Source organism: Heloderma suspectum, chromosome 3 (genome assembly GCF_057233095.1).
Source record: "Heloderma suspectum isolate Gila_16-S chromosome 3, 16-S_ref, whole genome shotgun sequence".
In the NCBI taxonomy this organism is placed as follows: domain Eukaryota; kingdom Metazoa; phylum Chordata; class Lepidosauria; order Squamata; family Helodermatidae; genus Heloderma; species Heloderma suspectum.
Genome location: NC_139460.1, coordinates 7,594,752 through 7,621,322, shown reverse-complemented (window position 1 = coordinate 7,621,322; position 26,571 = coordinate 7,594,752). Strand labels below are relative to the sequence as shown.

The window sequence follows — 26,571 nt, the reverse complement described above, 5'->3', positions numbered from 1 at the left end:
GGTGACCATCATATCTACTATTGTGGGCAAGAATCCCTTAGAAGAAATGGAGTAGCACTCATAGTCAACAAAAGGGTGGGAAAAGCAGTACTGGGGTACAATCTTAAAAATGATAGAATGATCTCAGTACGAATCCAAGGCAAACCATTCAACATCACAGTAATTCAAGTCTATGCCCCAACCACTGAGGCCGAAGAAGCTGAGGTTGATCAGTTCTATGAAGACCTACAACACCTTCTAGAACTAACACCAAAAAAAGACATCCTCTTCATCATAGGGGATTGGAATGCTAAAGTAGGAAGTCAAGAAATCACTGGGATAACAGGCAGGCATGGCCTTGGTGTACAAAATGAAGCAGGACAAAAGCTAATAGAGTTTTGCCAAGAGAACATGCTGATCATAGCAAACACTCTTTTCCAACAGCACAAGAGGCGACTCTACACATGGACATCACCAGATGGTCAATATCGAAATCAGATTGATTATGTCCTTTGCAGCCAAAGATGGAGAAGCTCCATACAGTCAGTCAAAACAAGACCTGGAGCTGACTGTGGCTCAGATCATGAGCTGCTTCTTGCAAAATTTCGGCTTAAATTGAAGAACTTCGGGAAAACCACTAAACCGTTCAGGTATGACCTAAATCATATCCCTGATGAATATACAGTGGAGGTGAGGAATAGATTTCAGGGATTAGACCTGATAGACAGAGTGCCTGAGGAACTATGGACGGAGGTCCATAACATTGTTCAGGAGGCAGCAATGAAATCCATCCCAAAGAAAAAGAAATGCAAGAAAGCCAAGTGGCTGTCTGATGAGGCTTTACAAGTAGCTCACGAAAGAAGGGAAGCGAAAAGCAAGGGAGAAAGGGGAAGATATACCCAACTGAATGCAGAGTTCCAGAGAATAGCAAGGAGAGACAAGAAGGCCTTCTTAAGTGAACAATGCAAAGAAATCGAGGAAAACAACAGAATGGGAAAGACTAGAGATCTCTTCAAGAAAATCGGAGATCTCAAGGGAACGTTTTGTGCAAAGACGGGCATGATAAAGGACAAAGAAGGCAGGGACCTAACAGAAGCAGATGAGATTAAGAAGAGGTGGCAAGAATACACAGAAGAACTATACAGGAAAGATCTGAATGTCCCTGATAGCCATGATAGTGCGGTCACTGAACTTGAGCTGGACATCCTAGAGAGTGAAGTCAAGTGGGCCTTAGGAAGCATTAGTAACAACAAAGCTAGCGGAGATGACAGTATTCCAGCCGAGCTATTTAAAATCCTAAAAGATGATGCTGTTAAAGTGCTGCATTCAATATGCCAACAAATCTGGAACACTCAACAGTGGCCACAAGCCTGGAAAAGGTCAGTTTACATTCCAGTTCCAAAGAAGGGCAACGCCAAAGAGTGTTCAAACTACCGCACCATTGCGCTCATTTCACATGCCAGCAAGGTGATGCTCAAAATCCTACAAGCTAGGCTTCAGCAGTATGCGAACCGAGAACTACCGGAAGTACAAGCTGGGTTTCGAAGAGGCAGAGGAACTAGAGATCAAATCGCCAACATTCGCTGCATCATGGAGAAAGCAAGAGAATTCCAGAAAAACATCTATTTCTGCTTCATTGACTACGCTAAAGCCTTTGATTGTGTGGATCACAACAAACTGTGGCAAATTCTTAAAGTGATGGGAGTACCAGACCACCTTACCTGTCTCCTGAGAAACCTGTACGAGGGTCAAGAAGCAACAGTAAGAACCAGACATGGAACAACCGAGTGGTTCAAAATTGGGAAAGGAGTACGACAAGGCTGCATATTGTCACCCTGCTTATTTAACTTATATGCAGAGTACATCATGAGAAATGCCGGGTTGGATGAATCAGAGGTCGGAATTAAGATTGCTGGGAGAATTATCAACAACCTCCGATATGCAGACGATACCACCCTAATGGCAGAAAGCGAAGAGGATCTCAAGAGCCTCTTGTTGAGGGTGAAAGAGGAGAGTGCAAAAGCTGGTTTGAAACTCAACATTAAAAAAACTAAGATCATGGCATCTGGCCCCATCACTTCCTGGCATATAGAAGGGGAAGAAATGGAAGCAGGGACAGATTTTACTTTCTTGGGCTCCAAGATCACCGCAGACGGTGACTGTAGCCATGAAATTAAAAGACGCTTGCTCCTTGGGAGGAAAGCTATGGCCAACCTAGACAGCATAGTAAGAAGCAGAGACATCACCTTGCCGACAAAGGTCGGTCTAATCAAAGCTATGGTTTTCCCAGTAGTAATGTATGGATGTGAGAGCTGGACTATAAGGAAGGCTGAGCGCCGAAGAATTGATGCTTTCGAACTGTGGTGCTGGAGAAGACTCCTACGAGTCCCCTGGACTGCAAGGAGGTCAAATCAGTCCATCCTAAAGGAAATCAACCCTGAGTGCTCATTGGAAGGACAGATAATGAAGGTGAAGCTCCAATATTTTGGCCACCTAATGCGAAGAGAAAACTCCCTGGAAAAGACCCTGATGCTGGGAAAGACTGAAGGCAAAAGGAGAAGGGGACGGCAGAGGATGAGATGGCTAGATAGCATCACGGATGCAATGAATATGAACTTGAGCACGGTCCGGGAGAGAGCGCAGGACAGGAAGGCCTGGCGTGCTATGGTCCATGGGGTCACGAAGAGTCGGACATGACTGAACGACTGAACAACAACAACAACTGTACAATAAGTCTCACCATAGTGGGGAAGACTGTGACCAGGTGAGCTGTGGGCCTGCTCCATCTGCTGTCCAGGTGCTCACTGTGGATGGGCGACTTCAAGGCCCTTGCCTGATTCCCCTTCTTAGGGTTCTTTACCTTTAAAGCGGGCTTGGGTTGGACAGCCCTTCAGACAGAGGGTAGGTCTATAAAGTAGGTCACATGGCCAACCTAGACCAAGTGGAGCCTGTGTTAGCCCCCTGTGTCAGCTGACCTCTGCTGAGCTTGGACCCACAACAGCACCCCCTGGCTAGCCGCAGTAATTATGGTGTTGCAGCAATGTGGAGTATGACAGCAGCTCCCTCCTTTGCTAAGCTGCGGCAGCAGAGAGAGTCAGGCACCTGGAATATGCTGACAACCTGGCTCGAGATTCTCAGACTCTGCCCCTTCGCCCCACACCCTCTGCTGACTATTTCAGCTATTGGACGGGGTAGAAATTAAATAAATAAATAATTTGTGTGCCCAATGGATGTTAGACATTCAACAGGTAGCAATCCCCCTCCTGGACGCCAGTTAATGAGCGTGGACTTGCCCAGTGGCGCTCCAGGTTTTTGATGGCCCCTGGGCAAGACGCCCTCCCTCGTGAGCCCACCTTCTCATGGCCATGGTCACCATTTCTGCCACCTGCTCGCTTGACAGGCAGGGAGCCTGGGAGTGAGGAGGCCGCGGCATCTGCTGTGCCTCCTCCTCACCACCACTGTTGCCTGGGCCAGACCGAAAGTCCGGGGAACACGCAAGTTGCCGTGGGGAAGAGGAGGAGCAAGTCCAAGGGCTCTCGTCAGTGGGCCCCTGCTGGGATGTGGGCCCTCAGCAGGTGCCCAACCATGCCTACCCTAGACTTACCCACAGTGTAGATTGGCTGCCGATACGGAAGCAGCCCAAAATTGTACTGGAAGACCCCTCTGGCATGGAAGAGAGGGAGGGAGATTCCCATGATCTTCTGCAAATGATCTTGGATCCACCTCAGCCAGGAGCCCTTGGGGTTTTTGACTTGATCAAACAGCTCATTCTCTCCGAAGGAAAACACAGGGACAAGCGGGGTGCTGTGGTATGGGAGGAAGGAGGATGTTGCATCATTAGAGTTTCTACAGCTGATCCAGGGCATGGTGTCTGCAGAATTTGGGCCCAGCACTCCCATCCATATAAGCTAGTTGGCATCCTGTTTGGCTTCGTCTTTTCAGGCCCTGTCCAACTATTGCCTTTAGTGTGACCAGGATCGCCAAAAGGGAGGTCATGGATCTGCATAAAATGTACATATGTGAATTTATACATATAGATGCAAATTTAGAAATAATTCTTATAACAGAAATAGAAATACAGTGCATCTCTTCACAGTGTGGAAGACTGTGACCAGCTGAGCTATGTGCCGACCCTGTTCAGTCTGCTGCCTGCTAATTGTTGATGGGCAAGAGTTCTTAAGGTTCTTCATTTTAAACTGGAATTGGACAGGAAAGCCTTTCAAATAGAGGACACCCTCAAATGTCATCTATTTGTCCTGTAACCGGACACATGGCCACCCAGGGTCACTCATCATCCGTGCATTGGAGGGAAGGACTGTGAAGGGAAGCTTGCTGTATGTACATAGGTCAGGTGTGGAAAGTCCACAGATTGGGATCCACTTGTTGATCTCTGCTGACAGAGGGTTTCACCACACAAGGCTAAAATCCCACATCCTTACCGGGGCTTTTGCTTCTGGATTCTTTGCAGGATTAGGATCGGCTCCTTTACATAGGCTGACATGTGCTGTTTTATTTTTCAGCAAGTTCTACATGTTTCCTTTTACAGCCGCTAAATGGAGCTGCTGTTACAGCACCATTACAGAGCAAGTAAAGTACTTTATCGTGCTTCCTAGAGAAAAATCTAACTTCCCCTGCATTTTATAAAGGTGTGATAAAGGTCATAAACCACGGGAGGGGCCCTGGACATTGACAACATCATTTAAAGGCCCTGAAAACTTCCTTGAGTAACCAATCTTGTTCGCATGATATCAGCCCCATGTGGAGAAGCCCTGCGATTAGATCAGCAATAGTTTCCTGCTCCTAATTGTTTAGCAATAGCAACAACAAAAAGCCTTCCTCTCCCCCTTTGCTTAGCCTGTAAGCATCCTTGATATGTAGGAGCTCAGGTGCAGATCATTCCAGGATGGGTGCAGTAGCAATTGGCTACTCAGCCAGCACTTTGCCCCTGGAGCTCCAGTTGGTGAAGCTGTCAGGAGCTGCATTCCAATGTTGGGCAGCTGCAAACAGGCTGGGGCCAAAAAAACTTAAAATACCAGCATATTTTTGTCACGTCCCTTCATCCTCCCTCTTTGCAATCAACACACTCCAGGAAACAAAGCTACAGGCTCACTACTTTATTAGTTAATGACTAGCTTCTTTACCAATGCAGATTCTAGGAAACTCTCAGACTGCAGAGAACCAGCTAATCCACACATCTATGAATATCAACAGAGGAGATGGAGTGGAAGTTAGAGAAGTTGCCAGCAGTCTGGGCATGAACTTCTCGGCCAGTCTTGCTTTGCAGGGATGCCTCTTCCTTAAGGTGGCCCCCTCCACATTGGCTTCCACGTTGGCCAACCTGGCAGAGCACCTGAGCCCTGCCCCTAATTTTTCCCGCTTCGCTCTGAGCCAGACCCTAGCATCCCTCAAGTCACGCCACTTGCCTTCCTCCTTCTCTCCCTATAGAACTTGAGTTCTCTTAGTGGAGGGATGGGGGAGCCATTCAGGCTGAGCCATCTGTGAGTCAAGGTCTTGGGAAGTTCTGGGCTAACTAGGAAGGGTGCCTCCCTCTGTTCTAGCTGTTCCTATTCAGATTCTGAATCTGAGCTGTTAATGTCAGGGTGGAAACTGAGCCCATAGAGCCCCAGAGCAGTTCTGATTCTGAGGAAGAACAGCAATCTGTGGGAGAGGAGCTTGCTCATCTCTCACAGGCACAGCAGCTGGCAGAGATCCCTCCTGCCAGCATTCCTGGGAGAGATAGTGACCCTGGCAGTGAGAGAGCACTGGAGGGGGGCTGGCTGGACGCTCGGCACAGACACAGGGAGCAGCAACAGATGGAGGGCGCCGAAAGGAGGCGCTCCACTCATTTGGCACTAAGCAGTTGCATCCTGAGGACCCAAGGGTAAGAGGGAGGATCTCTCCATAGCCCATAAGTTCAGAGTCTCCCCACGCTTCTTCAAATGGGGACCAACTGCCTTACTTGGAGCTTAGGCAACTCTGCTATCTACCCCAGTGCAGTTCCTTGCTTAGTCGCTAGTGATTAGTATCTGTCATTAAGTAATAAAGGAATAAAGTCTTGGAAAGAATACTCATCGTCTGTGTCGGCTATTGGAGGGGACTGTAAGAGGCAGCTAGGATGCTCCTGACAGCTAGACATCTCCACATGCTCAGATTCATTCCTGACAGTACAGTAAATCTCTTACTGTACAAAACCCAGGACACCACCCAATGCTGGGTGATTGGGGAAAGGGGGTGAGGCCAGTGGAAGGGGGCACGGCCATGTGGGAAACCCAGATGGCCAGACTAGGGCCCCAGGCATATTTGGCTGGCAGACCTGAGGCTCAACACTCCTGATTTAGATGATATCTGGTGAATACTTGACATCACAAAGGAGAACTTTGAAATCCATCTTAGGTGTATATTCACCAGCTCTGGATTTAACAAGTGTCATCCCCCCCTTCCAGCTGTTCCCTCCACACAACTAATCACATGGCCCCTGTCCCACCATGAATATGGCCTCCTTCGGGTCCCAACCTGGCCCTCTGGAGTTTCCCACATGGGCCTGCTATCTCCCACTTCCCTTTCCCCAACCACTGATCTTTGGATGGTGTCCTGGCTGTTCTGCATGTTTTTTTTTCACCATTCTAAGGTGTTAATTATGGGCAGTAAGAACTTTAAGCTAAAATATGCTGGGTTTTGTTTTTTGGCCCCACCCCTTTTTCCTTTGGCTCCTCCCACCACTGGAATGTGACCCCTGAGAGCTTCCCCAAAACTGAATTCACCCCTCAGGCTGAAAGAGGTTCAACATCCCTGCTCAACATCCCAGGTTTGGCAGTTTCAAGAAAAACAGGTAAGAACAAGGCAGGTAATCAAGCAGGCAGGGCAGTCAACAGGAAAGTAGGGAAAGGTACTGACTCAGTGCCTGGGTAAGAGGTGCTCTGATGGAGGAGGTGGCCCAAGTCAGTGGCTTTGTAGGGCTAAGTGGAACCCTACTGGTCTTTCGTGTCACCTGACGGTTGCCTAGCTAGTAGCTGCAATACCACCTCCTGCCCATCTGTGATGCTGTTGCTGAAGCCCAGCAGAGGGCTAGGCGGTAGCTCCCTCTGCTGCCAAGCTAGCACGGCAGGCCTGTACCTCACCAGTAGAGTCTGTGGTTGACACCCCAGCATTTTACGTAACTGAATACTGGCGGTGGCTTGCAGCAATAGAAGCCTGCATTGCATGCGACTCGTCAAGCCAAACTCATCCCCCCAGCCCTGGAACATGGCCTACGTAGGGTGGCCAGGTGTCCTACTTTACAGAGGACAGTCTTGTGTATGAAGGGCTGACCAGTCCAAGTGTCGTTGGTCAAGGAACCACAAGGAGGGAGAGCAGGCAGACGCCCTGACGTTGCCCATCTACATTTAGCACCTAAACAGCAGCCTAAGCGGGCACACAGGTCAGCCGGTCAGTCCTCCTCACTATGGTGAGATATATCGTATTTCTATTTAAATTATCACAATTATTTCTAAATCTGCATTTATAAACATGCATTAGCCTATGCAAATGCTATGCAGTTTGGTATCCGCTTTTGTCCTCTCTTTTGGTGATGCATTTCCTCTTTTTTTGCAATGTGCAAGAGGCCACCCTGCCTACCAAGTGCTTGATGACAACACTGCTTTCGCGGCTGGAGGCAGGAAACAAATGCAGGAGGCTTATCAGGCCCGATGGGCTGTGCTTGACTCAGCAGGTCACCGTTTGTGCAGTGGGCGTTCACATTTGGTGCCATGCCACAATATTAAGCATTTTGCCAGTATTTTTACCCTGCAGCCTTTTGCCAAGAGGCCCGCCGCCCCTGACTCACCCGTGCTCTATAGCCAGCCGAACAAACCCCTTCCTGTTTTCCAGCAGCAGCGTAAAAGCTCCCGGCCGCGCGTCCAGGGCTTCTTGTGCTCCTCCCACGGCAATGATCAGTACGTTCCCAGCTCTGGGCTTCCTTAGAACATACGTAGCAGACTGCTTGTCTGATGGGATTAAACCTGAGGAAGAAATGGACAAGATACTAGGGCAAGCGGCTTGCGCTCTATGCAAAAATAAATGCATAAAATCATCTCCATGTTCAAAATGTATGTGGCCTATTGTAGCCTTCCTCAACCTGCTGCCTTCCAGATGTGTTTAGACTGCACATCTGGCTGGGAATGATGGGAATTGCAGTCCAACACATCTGGAAGGCATCAGCGTGTGGAAAGCTGCTCTAGTGGAAAGGGATGTTGCCCCTGGAAGTCAGACCTGCGTGCCCTGTGGCCCACTTATTTATTTTGTTCTTTATTCATTTTATGTATATTCACTGATATCCTGCCCTTCCCTGCAAGGAGCCCAGGGCAGCTAACAACCCATATAAAAACAATACAACACATGAGCACTGCTACAATCATAACTCTAAAATTACAAATACACAATAAATTACAATAATTTATTGTGCAGATAAAAGGAAGGGCTTCTTCACACAGTGCATTGTTAAACTATGGACTTCGCTATCACAGGATGTAGCGATGGCCAACAATTCTGATGGCTTTAAAAGGGGGTTGGACAAATTCCAGGAGGAAACAGCTATCCGTGGCTACTAGTCCTGATGGCTACATGCTACCTCCAGTACTAGAGGCAGTGAGCCTGTGTACACCAGTTGCTGAGGGACATGGGTGGGAATGTGCTGTTGGAGTCATGTCTTGCTTGTGGGTATCCTGTGGGCAGCTAGTTGGCCACCGTGGAACAGAATACTGGACTAGATGGACCCTTGGTCTGATCCAGCCTCAGGGCTCTTCGTACGTTCTTAATAAAACCATCGCTACACTAGAAAACAGATAAAACACTTGCTTATACCCCAAAAGCTTGTACAAATAGGTACGTCTGTAACAGCAGTGGGACAGCCGAATCTCTACTAGTCGGGTTGCCCCCACCAAGAAGGCTCTACCATGTGCAGTATGGCCTAGGAGAGAGAGGGAAGGCTCTCCATAGGTTCCCTCTCACAACGCCTCCCAGGATGAAGTCCCACAGGTGTAAACAGCAAAGAGTCTTTGGGCATGTTCAAGACTTTCAGATCATTTGTGCCAGAATGGACTACTGGAGCCCACCTAGCAAGATGCCTGAAGTTTATTATCTTTAGTTGGCAAATGCATAGATATAGAAGGGTAAGGAGGGGGGATGATGATGATTAATTACTTTTCTATACCACCCATCGCAGAAGCTCTCTGGGCAGTTTACAGAAGTTAAAAGGGATGTAAACACTGGAGTCAAAAGGCCATGAAATATAAAGGCAGCCAACGGTCAATGGCATTTCTGTGTATATCTAGGCAGCCTCTTGCATTTCATGGCCTTTGGGCTCCACTGCTTACAGTCTTTTCTCTCTCCCCCTCTGGACCCATGTGCTGGTCAGGGTGCATGTGTGGAGTACTGTGTCCAGTACAGGGCAGCATTGTCAGGATTCCTTTTGCCCCCACTGGACTTCAAACACCAAATCAACCACAGACAAGAGGCTTCAATCTACGGCTTTTAATCCATTACTTCACAGGGTCGTACAGATGCAAATTCTCAGTGACTCTCAGTCTACAAGGAAATGCCTTCAGGGGGTTCAAAGAAGTTGCCCGCCGTTTGAAAGGAAGGTGGGCTCCCTAGCCTAACTTAAGGGGTGGGGGAGCTCTCTCTCTCTCTCTCTCTCTCTCTCTCTCTCTCTCTCTCTCAATCTCTCGTGAGGTCTCTAGGCACAGCTGTTCACGCAAGGCCAATCGGGTAGACCATCTAAATTCCGCCCTGGCCTTCTCCCTCTTTGCTCTGCATCTGCGTCTGGCATCTATTAATTCAGATTCCCCAAACCCCGCCTCTCCCTGTTCGCTATCTCTCAAGGTGGGGTGAAGAGGGACCCTCCTCCTGCAGCTGGAACTTTGAAACCTGAGGAGTCTGCCTGGCCATGTCTGGACTAGCCTGGGAACATACCTGCCCCATGTCTGGCGGTTCTTCTTCAGAATCTGAACTACTCTCCACTCCCTGCGCTCAGAAACACTCCTGACAAGCACCACATTTTATGAAGGACACAGACAAACTGGAGCGTGTCCAGAGGAAGGTAACCAGGATGGTGAGGGGTCTGGAAACTAAGCCCTATAAGGAATGGCTGAACGAACTGGTACTCCCAGGGCCCACTGACATAGGAGGGGGTTCATCGGAGGGAATTTTGTCAGGGGCTCTCTTGAACCTGGAACCATCCTTGCCCTTTCCAGAAGCCTTTGGCTGATCTTGATCCTGTTGAGATTTCCTACTTCTGGACTTTATTTTACAGGGTGGAGTGTAAAAATATGCCCCTTCCCCTCTCTTCCTCCTCCATGCAGATCCTGGCTTATAAAACATCCCTGTGCACTCCAACTCTGCTTACCTCCACTCATCAAGTAGTCGCGGAAGAACGGGACTCTGAACCAGAGGTTCAGCATCATCATGTAAGGGGTCAGCCCTGGAAACAGCTTGGAAAATCCTGTTGCTTCAGTGCAGAAATTGACGAAGGCGCCAGCTACCAGGACCCCATGTGGATGGAAGCCGAAAATGTAGTTCTTGGTAGGATCCAGTTCCACCGTCTTCACCAGCTGTAAGACCAAGGTCATTCAGGATTCTTGCAGGCTCCCATCCTTGGTTAGGAAAATGGAGCCTACTGACTTGGGCCCTTTCCAAGGAATGCTGGAGAAATTAAGACTGATTCACACAACCCTTGTGTTACCCCAAGCTTGACATTTCCAGGAATCGTCTCGGTTGTCGGAATGCTCCACCACCACTCCGAGTCTACTGTAGCAAGTTAACACTTAGTCCCAACAGTGTGATTGGTGCAGTACATTTATTTGCTCATTCCAGAAATCTTTCAACAATATCCCGCAGGCTTCTAAGGCATGAAGCCCAGCTTCTCCCCACAGAATTAAAATCAGAAGCACACTTGACTTTATCACAAGAAAAGGTTTACTTTTAGAAGTGTAAGAGTATGATATGCTGCATGCTGTCTCCCGGGAGGATGGATTAGAGACATGACTGAAAGGTTGCCTGCACTCATAAAGCCCACTGACAGGTATCCCTTTCTTCTCATCCATGTGGGAACAAATGATATGTCAAGCGGAGCTATGAAGAAATAACATCAGAATTTGAAGCTTTGGGAAGGAAACTCAAGAACTTTGGGGCCCAGAAGTTTTCTCATCCATCCTTCCAGTAGTTATAAGAGGGATAGAAAGGGAAAGAAAAATACTCCGGGTGAATGACTGGCTACAAAGGTGGTGCTGGCATGAGAAATTTGGATTCTGGGACCATGGACTATACTACCTGGAAGATGGGCTGTTGGCAAGGGACGGGTTGCACCTCACAAAGGATGGGGAGAATGTGTTTGGCCACAGCATGAAGAACTTCATCAGGAGGGCTTTAAACTGAATCCTACGGGGAAGGGAGACATAAAGTTGGGAGTAACAATGGACGAAGGCTCATGCACCGCAACGGAGAGAACAGCTCTAATAGCACCCAATAATAGTCTTCACAAACAGGTAGGAAGAAAGCCAGACCATGAAGCACATGGTCTTCGATGTCTATATACTAATGCCCAGAATATGGGAAACAAACAGAACAAACTTGAACTCCTAATACAGGAGGGAAATTATGACTTGATAGGTATAACTGAGACTTGGTGGGATGATTCTCATGACTGGAATACAGCAATGGAAGGATAGAACTTCTTTAAAAAGAACAAGAGGAACAGAAAGGGAGCTGGGGTTGCACTATATGTTAAAAATACATATGTCTGCACAGAAATACAGGAGGATGAGCTTGGTAGCCCCATTGAGAGCATCTGGGTTAAAATAAATGGAGCAAAGAATAAAAGGAACATGGTGGTCGGAGTCTACTACCAGCCACACAATCAAGGAGAAGAAGAGGATGAAACTTTTGAAAAGCAAATAGCCAATATTTCAAGGAAGCATGCTGTAGTAGTAATGGGCGACTTCAATTTCCCTGATATTTGTTGGGAGACAAATTCTGCAAGACATGGCCCCTCCAAAAAATTCCTGAGTTGTGTGGCAGATAACTTCCTCCTACAGAAAGTAGATGTAGGAACTAGAGGATCGGCTATCCTTGACTTGATCCTAACCAACAGAGATGACTTAGTGGGTAAAGTAGCAGTTACAGGAACTCTGGGGGAAAGCGGCCATGTTATACTTGAATTCTTGGTTCTGAAGGAAGCAAAGCCGAGTGTAGCCAAACATGTACCCTGGATTTTAGGAAAGGTGATTTTAATAAACTCAGAACAATGGTAAGTAAGGTCCCATGGCAAGCGACTCTAATGAGAAAAGGAGTCCAAGATGGCTGAGAGTTTTTAGAAAAGGGAATTCTCAAGGCACAATTACAAACAATTCCAACAAGAAAAAAAGGTGGAACACAACAGAAGAAGCCAATGTGGCTTCACAAAAAGCTTAAAGATGACCTGAAAACAAAAAAGTACACATATAGGAAGTGGAAGGAAGGCCAAGCAACAAAGGAAGAGTACAGGCAGGTAGCACAGAATTGCAGGGATGGCATCAGGTAGGCTAAAGCTGAAAACAAGCTGAGATTAGTGAGGGATGCTAAAAGCAACAAAAAAGCTTTCTTCAGCTATGTGCAAAGTAAAAGACAGAGGAAAGAAATGGTGGTTCAGCTGTTAACTAAGGATGACAAAATGTAACAGATGACAAAGAAAAGACAGAAGTGCTCAATTCCTACTTTGGCTCAGTCTTCTCCCAAAAGAGGGTCTATGACCCCCCTGGCAAAGGAGAAGTACAGGCTGAAGGGGCAGGATTGCAGGTTGAGATCGATAGGCATATGGTCAATGAACACCTAATTACTTTGAATGAGTTCAAATCTCCAGGGCCAGATGAACTGCATCCCAGAGTAATAAAGGAACTGGCAGAAGAACTCTCAGAACCGCTGTCTATTCTCTTTGAGAAATCATGGAGGACGGGGGAAGTGCCAGATGACTGGAGGAGGGCTAATGTTGTCCCTTTCTTCAAAAAGGGTAAAACGGAGGAACCTGGGAACTACAGACCAGTCAGTCTGACATCAATCCCTGGGAAAATTCTGGAGCAGATGATAAAGCAATCCATCTGTAAGCACCTTGAAAACAATGCAGCGATGACTCGAAGCCAACAAGGATTTGTCAAAAACAAGTCCTGCCAGACAAATCTGATCTCATTTTTGGATCAAGTCACCTCCCCTGTGGACCGTGGGAATGCTGTAGACATCATATACCTCGACTTCAGCAAAGCTTTTGACAAAGTGCCCCATGATATCCTGTTGAGCAAACTACCTCAAAGTGGGCTAGATGAAACAATGATCACGTAGATCCACAGCTGGCTACAGAATTGGACTCAAAGAGTGCTTATCAATGGGACCTTCTCAAACTGGGGAGAGGTAACAAGCAGGGTACCGCAGGGCTCAGTCCTGGGCCCAGTGCTCTTCAACATTTTTATTAATGACTTGGAGGAGGAGGTGCAGGGAATGCTGATCAAATTTGCAGATTACACAAAATTGGGCAGGATAGCTAATACTTGGGAAGACAGAAACACAATTCAAAGTGATCTTGATAGACTGGAGCACTGGGCAGAAAACAATGGAGTAACATTTAATCGGGATAAATGCCAAGTTCTGCACCTAGGAAAAAGAAACCAAATGCACAGTTACAAGATGGGGAATACTTGGCACAAAAGCAATACAAGTGAGAAGGATTTTGGAATTGTGGATCACAAGCTGAATATGAGCCAACAATGTGATGTGGCTGCAAAAAAGGCAAATGCTATTTTGGGCTGCATTAATAGAAGCATAGCTTCCAAATCCCGAGAAGTACTAGTTCCCCTCTACTCAGCACTGGTTAGGCCTCATCTGGAGTACTGTGTCCAGTTCTGGGCACCACACTTTAAGAAGGATGCAGACAAGCTGGAGAGGGTTCAGAGAAGGGCAACAAAGATGATCAGGGGACTGGAAACAAAGCCCTATGAAGAGAGACTGAAAGAACTGGGCATGTTTAGCCTTGAGAAGAGAAGACTGAGGGAAGATAGGATAGTGCTGTTCAAGTACTTGAAAGGTTGTCACAGAGAGGAAGGCCAGGATCTCTTCTCGATCATCCCAGAGTGCAGGACACAGAAGAATGGGCTCAAGTTACAGGAAGCCAGATTCCGGCTGAACATCAGGAAAAACGTCCTGACTGTTAGAGCAATATGACAGTGGAACCATTTCCCTAGGGAGGTGGTGGGCTCTCCCACACTGGAGGCATTCAAGATGAGGCTGGACAGCCATCTGTCAGGGATGCTCTGACATGGACTCCTGCATTGAGCAGGGGGTTGGACTCAATGGCCTTGTAGGCCCCTTTGAACCCTACTATTCTATGATTCTATGAGTTACTCATCATTGATCTGGCCATGTCTTTGCAACCATCTCCTTCATCCTCCAGGGAAAATAAGCTAGGAAATTGCACATTGTTATGTTACTTGCAGACGCTTATCACCAACCCCAATTTCTCCCCGACTTTGAGGCTGGGTGACCTCTGAGTTATGGAGGTGTGATGCTTCACACCTTGGATAGCTCCTTTAGAGTACTGACTTGTAGTGACTGAAACCCAGAGTGGATTCACTGCCCCACCGACTTTGGAGCCCCCAGCGTCTACTGGAAAGGACCAAAATCAGTTTTGGAGAGGCTCTAAGGGGCCACATTCCAGTGGTGAATTGAAAGTTAAAAGGGATGGGACCAAATACCAGTATATTCTAACATAATGCTAGTAACTAACTTGCTAGTAACTAACCTTTCAGAATCGGGAAAAAGACAGGAAATCACAAATCGATTGGGGGTGGGTGGAGGGAGTCAGGGGAAGGGGGTATGACCATCAGGAGAACCCCGAAGGGTCAGATTGGGACCCCAGGCCTGAGCTTCTATGTAATGGTGTGCACTGGGGATTATGGCTAAAGAGGGTCTTCTATCCCAGAACAGTTACTCATGAAGAGATGCAGTGAACAGCCACTTCTGGGAGCAGAGAATTCTACTTTTGCATCTGAAGTGATGGACTGATCCAATCACCCCATGCAGGGTAGCAGCGGAATTACAGCTCTCCTCTGTCCCACCCTCCTGCCAAGGAGGCTGACTGGAAGAAAGCAAATCTAGAACAGGTATGTGTACAGAGAAACAACAGTAGGTAATTCAGTTCTGATTTATCTCTGTGTATGCCCCATCCCTGCAAGCTGATTGGAAGGAGGCAGACATGGAGCAACAAATACATGAAGCTGTAATTCAGACTGTTGGTCCATCATCTACTTTGCTACTAAGCTATGAGCCCTGCCATGGCTCCGAGTGTATCATGCATCCAGAGATGCAACAAACAGCCTCCTCTGTAGGCTCTCAGGGACCTTTATTTAGTTAACTTACTTCTTGCCGCACATTGACACAAGGGTGGGGAACGTGTCGTCCTCCAGAAGTAGTTGAACTACAACTCCCATAACCCCTCACCACTGGCCATGCTGGCTAGGGCTGAGGGCAGTTGCAGACCAGTACATCTGGAAGGGACCAGGTTGGGGAACACTGATATATAAACATGTGAAATGTGCAGATTCCCATTATTCACGCCTCTATCGCAACCCTAAATCAATCTCTGTTCAAACAATGATTTAAAATAGAAAACAGCAGCCTCAGTAGGAATATAGTTATTTAGATCTCAGGGCTGCAGCAGCATTATCTTTACACTTTTGCTTCCCTTTTCCTGCTGAGAGTCTCCCTTTAAAATATTCCCCCAAATGGGGTGGGGGTACCTTTTGATGCAAATCGCCTCCTTTTGACTCAGCCTTGCTAAGCACGCAATGCAGAAACCATGTTGGCAGCCTGGCTTATTGAAAATCGTTTGACAATAGCAATAGCATCACTATAAACACAAGGACATTGCTGGTGGGAAAGAAAAACTATAATATCACTGCCTGCCTGAACATGCGCATCCCTGCCAGAGCGCCTGAAAACCATCTCTTATTATTATTCCCACTATTTCCAATGCACAGAGCTAGAGTGCCGACACTCAGCCCAAACAGCACCACCCAGGCTCAAGAGGGAGGCATCAGCACGCTTGGGAGGAACCCCAACGTCTGCAGAAGTACCAAAAAAGAACAAACTTTAGGAGGAAAACCCCCCTTACCTGAACTCCGCGGGGGTCCGCAGGGGGGGAAGTCGATCCGTCCCTCCCCCCCCCGGAATCCTTGCTGGCCGGCTCTGCTCCATGCGAGCCCACGGAGCCACCGGCCGACTCCAAAGTGCCAGCAATACGGCTGCTATTGCTGTATTGCTGGTGGGCCTGATTGACTGTGGCCGCAAATGGCATCCTGGATGCCATTTGTGGCCGTAAAGGCCTTAGTTTAAGGTAAATGCAGCCGTAAATGGCTGCATTTACCTTAAACTAAGGCCTTTACAGCTGCAAATGGTGTCCTGGACACCATTTGTGTCTGTGCTTTTAATTAACTTGATAGGCTACGCAAATATCTGCATAGCCTATCATGTAAAAGCAGGGACAGTTAATCCGCCCAGCCAGCGATACAGCAATGGCAGCCATATCACTGGCATTCTGGAGCTCGCCAGCAGGGAGGATCCAGACGGCGAGGATTCCTCCAGGAGGTGGAGGTAAGTCTTCCGATCCTCCACGGACTCCGGAGGGGGTGGATTCTTTTGAATCCGACCTCACTGGGGTCCGTGGAGGATTTCTCCCCCATCCCTACCCCATGGGAGGAAAAAACAACAACCCCTAAACAGCCCATTGAGGACTGAATGGCCACAGAATGCTGACTGGGGGTGGAATTGAGTTGCCATGTCCCCAGCTCAGCTCCTCAGGGCCAAACTATACTTTCTGCTAATCATGTAGCTCTGGCTGAGCCTGATATTTTTCTTTACTGTAACTGACTCCAATGGAGACTTTCCCCCACTTTTTAAAATTCCCCTGCCCCTGTGTGTGTGTATACGTATATCTAATTTTGGGGAAGTTTAATCCTTCCCTCCCAGAGCACACTGGTCTCAGACCAAATTGGGACTGTGCACACACTGGGGTAAAGAAAAATATCAGGCTCAGATACACCTATGCGATGACCAGAATGCGTAGACATTTAGCCTTCAGCAGCTCCCTAAGGAGGTCTCTGGGTCTGATGAGCCACAAGTCAGCCCACTTCAGGGGAAACCATCAGCACCCCTTCATATACCTTTCCGGCCTGAGGACACAGCTCTCCCCGCAGCCTCGGACCCCAAAGAGGGCTTCCCCAACGCTTCTCCTGAGGCTGCAGAAATGGCCATGGACTGTCTCACAACTGCATCCAGTATCCAGCAGGGATGGAGCCTCTGAAAAGCCTGACCCTGCCAGCCTTCTGAAGGCCTCAGCCATCTGCAGCCCCCTTGCTGCTGCAACAGCTGAGGGCCAGTGTGGTGTAGTGGCTACAGTGTTGGACTTTGTGCTGCACTCTTTCTATTGGGTTGCCTGGGGATCTGTCCAAAGGTATTTAGTTCTGAAAATGCCTGTCTGAGAAATAAAGACCGGCAGCCATGCCGGAGTGCTGTCCAGCAGCAAGCTTGCAGAAGAGGACATGGGAGGGGGGCGGGTGTTTTGAGTTGCCTAGGAAAAAGAAGGATGACAGATCATATGCTAAAAATGTCACTGTGGTGTAGGGGTGAGACTGTTGGACTGGGACTCAGGAAATCCGGGTTCTAGTCCCCACTCGGCCGTGGAAGCTCACTGGGTGACTTTGGGCCAGTCACAGACTCTCAGGCCAACCTACCTGGGATGAAATGGAGAGGAGGATTATGTACACCGCCTTGGGTTCCTTAAGGAGGAAAAAAGGCGGGATCTAAATGTAATAAATAAATACATAATAAACAGCTCTTCTTCTCATGGCATGTCCCAGCCAGTATCTGCTGTCCGAGGTCCTGACTGTGCCCTACCTGACATGCGACAGAGCTGGGAATGGCTGTGCAGGAGGCCGCTTCCCCTGGGCCTCCAGCCTAACCAGGACAGGAATCCTGAACAGCAGTGCTCCATACTGCAACATTTTGTTGTAGGCCTTGCTTGTCTTCTTCTTCCTTCCAACTGTGTCCAAACAGTGCTTCAATCCTGCTCACACAGAGCTGTCCAGAAGGCTCCCCCAGGGCAAGTCACTGGCCCGAGACAACGTAGCTTAGTAGCTGAGCCAGCCTGCCACTCCTCCCTCTGCACCACCACCACATCACCACCACACCACCACCGCTATTACTGATTCCCACCCACCTTTCCAGGGAGCAAACAAGCCGGTGAGCAAGAGAGCAGGCAACAGCAAGGAGGGAGAGCTGCTGCCGGCTCCTCACCACCATTGCCACTTGAGTGGACTGGCAAGCGGAGCATGGCCACAGTGGGAAGGAACAGCTGCAGGGGGCTCCGGGGACGGTGGGCCCCTTCATGGCACTGGGGCCTTGGCATGTGGCTGAGGACGCCAACCCTGGCACCGGCCCCGAGTAAGCGCAGCAGCCGGCACCCCAGCAATACAACAGAAACCCATGTGGTCCTAGTACAGCACCATGCAGACTGTTGCCCATCCCTTCTGAGGATGAGAACCATGTGGGTGCAACACGACAAGGCATGTCTGTCCCCCCGTAAGAAAGGGGAGGGAAATGCCAAAGCAGCGATGTGCGCTGCTATGGCCCCTTTTCAAATGTGCTGCCCTAGGCAACGGCGTACACGGCCTCTATTATGGTGCCGGCCCTCTTCCCAAGGCACTACTTGTCACAGTGGACTTTCCACGTGTTCCAGAGTGCTGTTGACTGATCCCAGGTGCCCATTCAAGCACCCTCTCTGAATGAAGCAAGGATGAGAACAAGCTGTCCCCTTCTGCCGCCAGCCCTCGATGCACAGCTGGCCGTTAGGCCAAAAGGGGATTGCCTTCACAGATGGTCTCTGCATTCGGGGAGTGATCTCACCAGTTTCCACAAGGTACCCCGGGCTGTCTTGCTTTCCATCCCAGTTCCCTGTTAAATATACTCAGTCATCTAAAGCACGACTGCATAACATCTTCTGCCCTGGCAGCCACATCTGATGTCAGCTGGGGGATATCTAGAAGTGGGGGCGGGGGAGGTATGACAGCAATTTCAGAAGGGAGATTGCTGAGGGTTCGGAGAAGCTTTCACTTCTTCCATCCCCCAGTGATCCCAAGTGTGATGGCTGCCCCACCTTGCTAATCGCAGTACTGGAACAGCTCTTCTTTTCTCTGTAGTCCAGCCAAGAAAAGTGAGCGGGGATGCTGCCAGCTTTGCGGGCTGCATGCCACATGGGTGGTGCACCTCTGACCTGATGTTTTGCTTCCAGAGCCAGTGGTTAGAGTGGTAGACTGGGACCTGGGAGACCCAGGTTCCAATCCCCCCCATGTGCTGTGAAGCTTACTGGGTGACTTTGGACCAGCCCAACCTACCTCACAGGGTTGTTGTGAGGATAAAATGGAGAGGAGGAGAATCATGTAAGTTGCCTTGGGTTCCTTGGAGGAAGATAAAAAGCAGGATATAAAGGTAACAGTAAATACATATAAAATAAATGCACCTATAAACAATCAGTTGGTACAAAAGACAGAGGACAGTTAGCTCTGCTTCAGAATGACTCCATGCATTTGGGGTGAAAAGCATATTGCTTTGCACACGTACACACACACATAAACACAGTTCCCCAAGTGACAAAACATCCCAGGGTAGCCTTGTAAGCTGAGAGAGAATGGGAGAGTTTATGTCATCTTTTTTGTAACACGTGGAAGCAGTGGAGGCTGGTGGCTCTGATGTCAGTGCGGGGCAGTGAATCCCCTCTAGGTTTCAGTCAGAACTGCTTTGTGCCTTGGATAACTCCTTTAGAGTTCTGACTGGCTCCATCTGAAACCCAGAGTGGATTCCCTGCCCCGCAGTGACATCGGAGCCACCAGTCTCCACTGCTTGGAAGTGAATTGGAAGAAGAAAGGTCAGAAGAGCAAATCACAGTAGCACAGGACACTGCCTTGTGTCCGGTCAAGCGATTTCTCTCTCTGGCCCACATTTGTCCACTTGGACTAGCAGCAAACCTACAGGGTCTCAGATAGGGATGGATGAATCAGTCCCACATCTGGATTTTTAAAACCTCAAGTTCTTTCCATCATGTTGATGGAGAAATCTGCAAACGTGGGTACATTCTTATCGAACAAACCTAATGAAATACCCATCTCCACTATTCCCAGCACAGAGAGAGGTGTGTTGCCCCTGGCTGTCCCCTAGCTGATACAGATGAGGAGCTTGTCAGGAAAAAAAGGGCGGTGACCCCAACTCAGCATCACAAACACGAGTGAATGCACAGTGATGCAATGCCAGTTTTTTGGTCAGCTTTGCTTTCTCCCAGATTTAGGATTTTAAAATCTCAAGTCAAGATGTCAGAGAAATCTGCAATGAAATTTGGATTTTTATGAATCTGAAATGTGGACCTGCAGCAGACTGGCTTTTCCCCAGTTGGGCAAATTCCGCAGACTTGCAGACCATTTTTCTAACTTTCGTGCATTTTGCACAATTTTAGTAATATAAAAATATGCAAAATACAAAAAAAAAGAGCCCAAAATGCACATTTCCTCAATTGGCTAATGTGTGACAATGTGCATTTGGGGGGAATTTGTACCTTTTGGGGGGATTTGCGCATTTTTGCATGTGCGAATTTGCACGAATTCGGAAACAAAAAAAAATCCAATTCCAACAATGAGCAGGCGACGGAACAAAAGGCACCTAGCTCCCTGCGAAATGCAGACAGAACAGATTTTACACAATCCATACATTCCTAATTTCAAGTTCTCTTCATCTTGCTCATGGAGAAATGTGTCAAAGTTCTTATAAAAAACCCGATCCAAACAAAATAGTCTCAGGCAGAGAAGGTTGTTTCCCCTCCCCAGCAACCTGATAAACTGGAAACCCTGGGATTTGAACTTGGGACGTCCTGCATGCAAATCATGCAGAGATGCATCTATGACTTTGTGTGTGGTTGTGGGATTCCAGGCACAATAGGAGCCTACAATTTACTTCTCACAACACACTACATACTTGCAGTTCTCCCATGGAGAACTAGCATGCCTGGTAGTGGGTACACAAATTGGAAATGGCTGAGTTAGATAACCTAATAGCCTTTCCCCTGTCCAGTTTCTAAGAATCTCCCTCTCTCAGGAGTTAATTTATCACCAGCTCATAAACCACTCTCAGATTCTGTTTACTATGCGCTTGTCATATTCTTCTTTCAAGGTTCCTTCTGATTAATGACACTTTTACAGGACGTTTGCTCTGAGCTGCCGTGGTTATCCGTCTGCACCGCTGTTTGTTTTTCCTTACAGAGTCTTTCCAGCAGGAGTAGGATCAGATGGAAATGCTCTCATGTTTTGTCATGTCCACATGGAGGAACATCTGCTTTCATGGTTGGTTTCCCTTCTTCCCCAGCCAGATCCCCCACCCCCCATATAAACACAGAAAGTACCAAGGTCGACCAAATTCTGCATCAAAAAAAGCTTAATTCTGCAACATGTATATGCCATGTGCTTGAGCATACAGCCCCTTCTTTGGCCTGATTTATTCTGTTTCATCTAAAGGGGAAGGAAGAGGCTATGCAGGTTATTCTGAATCTGTGCTCTTTAACCCCTGGAAATCCAACTGAGCTATGCACTTCCTCTCTTTGCAGCCTTAAGAACTAGCAACCGGCTTTTTTTAAAACAAATGCTGACATTCTCAGGATGCTAAATTCTGTGCCTCTTTGCCAAATTCTGCAAATTTGTGGTGTGACTGGTCTGTACCATTTGGATTGTAGAAGGGGGCAGATGTTTGCGTGTATTCCCTTGCCAAGAACTACTTGTAAATACAAATATAGGCCCTCTTCACATCTGGCATTTTATCCCACTACAAACTGATCCTTTAAATTCCGGATTGTTTCTGGGATTTAGACTGGCCCTATATACAGGCCTCTCTCGTAGGGCTTCCCTCTGCTCTATACCTTTCCATGGCTGCACGGAAAAATCAGGACAGAAGGCTGATCATTGGTTCCTGTAACAGGATTGATGGCTCCGCCCATCCTCCACTCCTTCGCAGCAGGAGGGAAGTCGGAAGCCCTTCTAGTGACTTCAAAGGTGGAGGGAATCAAAGGAGCGCCTCTCTCCCTGGCATCTGTTCAAAGGAGCGGGGGGGGGGGGAGTCTTGTTTTCATCTCTTCACTTGTGCTGTACTATTTCCTCGCAGCCCCCAGGAAAGCTATGACTTACTTCTGAGTAGACATAAGATGGTGCTGTAAGTCTGCAACCCTCAGCACACTTACTTGGGAGTAAGCCCCACTGAACCTAATGGGGTGCTCTGAATCAACAGAGGATGTTGATTCTGAGCTGGGTGGGTTGGGGGATGAGATCTGTCTCTCTTTGTTGCCGGGAGGCATTTTACCCTCTTCTCCCTCCAGTCGAGAAATGTGCTCAAGCATTTTCATGGCGGGCATGGAGAGAGTGCAGCCCACAGCCAGCCAGACACAGCGGTTTCTTCCGCTATTGGAGAACTTCACGGGGAGGCTATGGTGCTCCTGTTCTGTGGGTTGGAAAAAAATACCACATTTTTTGTGTTTGGGGAAAACACGGGATAGGCTGGGGGAAATGGCAGGAGACGCCCTGGAGGTTCATCGCATCATCTAAAGAGCCTGCAAACTTCCGCGAGACAGCCATCTCAATCGCAGGATAAAAGCTCCATGTGAAGAAGTCCATAATGCTTCCTAGTGGAGGCTGGTGGCTTCGATGTCAGTGGGGTGGTGAATCGCTCTGGGTTTCAGTCATAAAACCCAGAGTGGATTCACCACCCCACTGACATCGGAGCCACCAGCCTCCACTGTGTCTTCCTCTAACCTGTGCCCCTCCAGATGTGTTAAACCGCAACTCCTAGAACGCGCCCCCTCCACAGGCTGGGGAAGGCTGCCCTTAGGAGTGTCTAGAGATAAGTCACTGAAGGTAAGCAGATATGTAATAGAGAGTAACTCCTCCTGGCACAACATGGGGACAGATGCATCTCCCTGGCTGGAAGTAACCATCCTAAAAATTGCGGAGTGAGCATAAACCATCAGTACATTCATTAAAGAGTGAATGGTTCTTTTTAATGATTAGCTCTTCATGTTTGCCCTTCTTTGCCAGAGATGCCCCATCCATCCTCAACTCACAGTTGCCCTGGTACCAGCCTTCTCATCCTAGGAAGAGCACAGATGTCCTACATAACTTGTCCCGCTCATTATGTAAGCTAATCTTGTTTAATGGCTCTTCAGAGTTTGTTGTTTGAGCAAGGCAAAAGGGCAGAGGAGGTAAGAGGTGTGAACGCAGCATTATCCCAGTGATTGGACAGTGAGTTTGTATGTGTGTGTGTATTTCTCTGCAGGCCAGGCGGTTCTCTCCAGCCGCTCTGCTCTGCCTCGGGAAATGGTCCACACACCTGACAACTGCAATAGCATTTTTCACTTGTAGAAACATAACATAAATGAATTCATAGAGCAATTGTTTGAAGCAGGGGTCCTCGATAATACAAGCACCCCTACCTCAATTAGAGCGGCTCTGCGGCATCATTTGCAGCTAAAAGCAGGCCCTGCAAATATTCTCCTGGAACTAGTGAGCCCTCCCTGCCTCTGGTTACCCCCTCTACCTTTGCAAAAGGAGGGGGAAATGCCAGGAAATGCTGGCTGCTAGAGGTGGAGGCAGACCTTCATTTTATTTATCAATTTTTAAATTTTATATCCTGCCTTTCCACTTAAACTAGCACTCAAGGAGTCTGACAATAACAGAAAAAAACTACAGAGTTATAATTAAAACATAAAAATGCATACATAAAAAATGCATCCAATAAAAAACAGATCCAGTAAAACACAAATAAGAATAAAAGACAAATAAACGCACAGCACAAAGAAAGAAATAACAGCGGGCACTAAATTAAAAACCCAGTTCAACAGCAAATTGGCTTAGATGCCTGCCTGAATAAAATGTTTTTGCCTGTTGGTGGAAGGACAACAGAGATTAAGCTAGACTGGCATCTCTTGGCAGGGAGTTCAAAAGCCTGGGAGTAGCCACTGAGAAGGCCCTCCCACGTTCCCATCAAATCTGCCTCTGATAGTAGCGTGACAGAGAAAAAAGCCTCTCCCAAGGACCTTAAGACTTGGGCAGGCTCATATGGGGGAACGTCGCCGATCCTATAGCCTGGTGCTACAGTGGCCACTTGAGAATCGCTTAAAAAAGAGGATATGCACCACCAAAAGAGAGGATGCCAATTTGCATAAAATTTGCATGTCCTGGTGTATCTGAATATTTGCAAATTTAAAAATAACAATTGTAATTTAAATTGAAATGCAGAACATCTCACCATAGCATGGAAGATTGTGACCAGGTGTGCTGTGTGCCTTGCTCAATCTGCTCTCCAGGTGCTGTTGATGGACAATTTCAAGGCCCAGCTCTACCTTCTGATGGTTCCTTATCGTAAACCAGATTTGGACTGGACAGCCCTTTAAATTATTATTACTATTATTATTAATTACATTTATATACTGCCCCATGGCTGAAGCTCTCTGAGTGGTTTACAAAGATTAAAAACACTAAAAATACAGTACGCAAAATTTAAAAATATAAAAAAGTACAACAGACAATATACACAGAGGCAACATATATCTAAAAACAATTCTGAACAATCTGCCAAACCATAAAACGAATCCAGGATCAATTAAAACTCATCACATGCTGCGAAAAGTCTTGACCTGGCGCCGAAAAGATAGCAGGGTTGGCGCCGGGTGGGCCTCATCAGGGAGAGCATTCCATAATTGGGGGGGCCACCACCAAGAAGGCCCTCTCCCAGTTGCTGTCTTCCGAGCCTTCCCTCAGACCCAGAGGAGGACCTTAAATGTTGTGTAGCAGCCATATCGGGGGTCAGACTAAGTAGCCTCATGCAGTCTCATGCTTCATGTTCTTGCTGAGCTCTTTCTCCCTTGAATATATTGTTGTAAGCTGACGAGACACAGGAATTCCTTATCTTGTCAAAGGTCATACAGTTGTATATCTTGTTCTCTGCTGTTCTCTTCTGTTCTCTCCTTATCATGGCTACCCTATAACCCAGTTCTTGTATTATAAACAATAGTGCTAAGAGAAGAAATGTTGAGGATTGCAACCCCATGCGGGAGGGGGAGGAGGAGACGTTTCATATGTGTCACAATGTCTATAAAACCAATGTGCTGATGTATTTCGGGGCTTCTGGCTCTTTGGAAATGATTCCAGCCTTAAGCCCGCGCGTTAAATAAAGAATCTCTTTTTCCTTCACTCCGTGGTCTCTCTGACTCTGGGTTCTGCAACATAAATGGTGCCGTGACTCGGATGTGGCAGGCTCTGAGCCAGACAGGTGGCAGTTGCCTGCTCTTGATCGCCGCACCAGGAGGACGAGCTCGGCGCATGCCTCCCTTTCTTGGCGCCACCGACCTTTTTGTCGAGTGAATGGGAGAAAGCCTGCACCGGGATCGCCCAAACGGTAGTGAGCAGCAAGAGAACCTTGGGAAGCGGAGGAAGGAACTTGAGCCCTGCCTGTATCGCAGCTGCAATTGAGTTGAAACCCACATTGGAAGCCTTCAGGAGAAAGGCAAGTATATGGGAAAAAGAGGGCCCCGCCTTTAGGGAGAAAGGCCACTGGGCAGAAAAAAAGAGGGCCCCGCCTTATGAAGAAGGTCAGTGTTGGTGGTATACGTATACAAAAGAACCTACTCCTTGCGGGTAGAAGGGGGGCCTGATCACACCCCCGAGTGGGCGCCAGTACCTAGCACGCCAGTACTCAGTAGGAAGCTGAGGAAGCTGGGGAAGCCGTTTTCCGCTCTGGTAAAAAGTGGGAAAAGTGGGTGGCAGGGACATATGGATGTAGTGGAGAGATTGATGATTGTGTGAGTGGCTACTGCGGTTTCTGAAGCATACCGTTGACCGTCCGGGTGCCCAGGCCAGTAGCAAAGTGCGTGATGTGAAAAATCCTCTTGTGTCGGCCAGTGAGACCCCTTACTCACTGACCAATTCCCATTCCCTAATTGTGTCTGTCTTCAATTTAGGAGGGAGGCTATGGGTGGTGGGGGAAGCAAACCTTGCACCCCCTTGAGATGTATGTCAAACAAAGAAGGAAAAAGGTTTTTTTAAAAAGATTCAGAATAGAGAGAGAAAACAGCAAAAAGCTCAAGGTCGAGCTGAGAGGAAAAAAAACAAGATCTGAGGCTGTTAATTAGAAAAATGTTGCAGGACAGTCTGGCTTTTAACAAAGCGTGGGAGCGTGAGAGTGTAAGGCCGAAGACGTAGCTGTTAGCCTAGCGCGCCGAGAGAGGGGGGGCAGGAAAATTGCCCACAACGTTCTGAGTTGTGCAACATCATCACCTCGCCTAATTGAGATGAAATCCCTAAGAAATGGAAACTGAAAATGAAGACCCAGAAGATGAAGGCAAAATAGAAAATAAAGGTGAAGAATCAGCCCCCAGAGCACAGGCTAGACCCCTCTTCGAGTGAAAAGTGTGCCATAAGACTGTCCCAAAGCAGAATGGAGCGGAAAGACCACGTT

At 47.9% G+C, this 26,571-nt stretch overlaps 1 protein-coding gene across 1 annotated transcript in view; it reads right to left on the bottom strand.

Annotated features, from left to right (window-relative positions):
• Positions 1–26,571, bottom strand: part of MOGAT2 (monoacylglycerol O-acyltransferase 2) — a 67,484-nt gene that overhangs the window by 3,849 nt on the left and 37,064 nt on the right. Inside the window, exons 3-5 of the mRNA XM_084842429.1 lie at positions 10,361–10,565; positions 7,802–7,976; positions 3,584–3,783 (exon numbers count right to left, since the gene is read on the bottom strand). Of these exons, the coding sequence (XP_084698555.1) occupies positions 3,584–3,783; positions 7,802–7,976; positions 10,361–10,565 (580 nt within the window). The remainder of the gene's footprint in view (positions 1–3,583; positions 3,784–7,801; positions 7,977–10,360; positions 10,566–26,571) is intronic.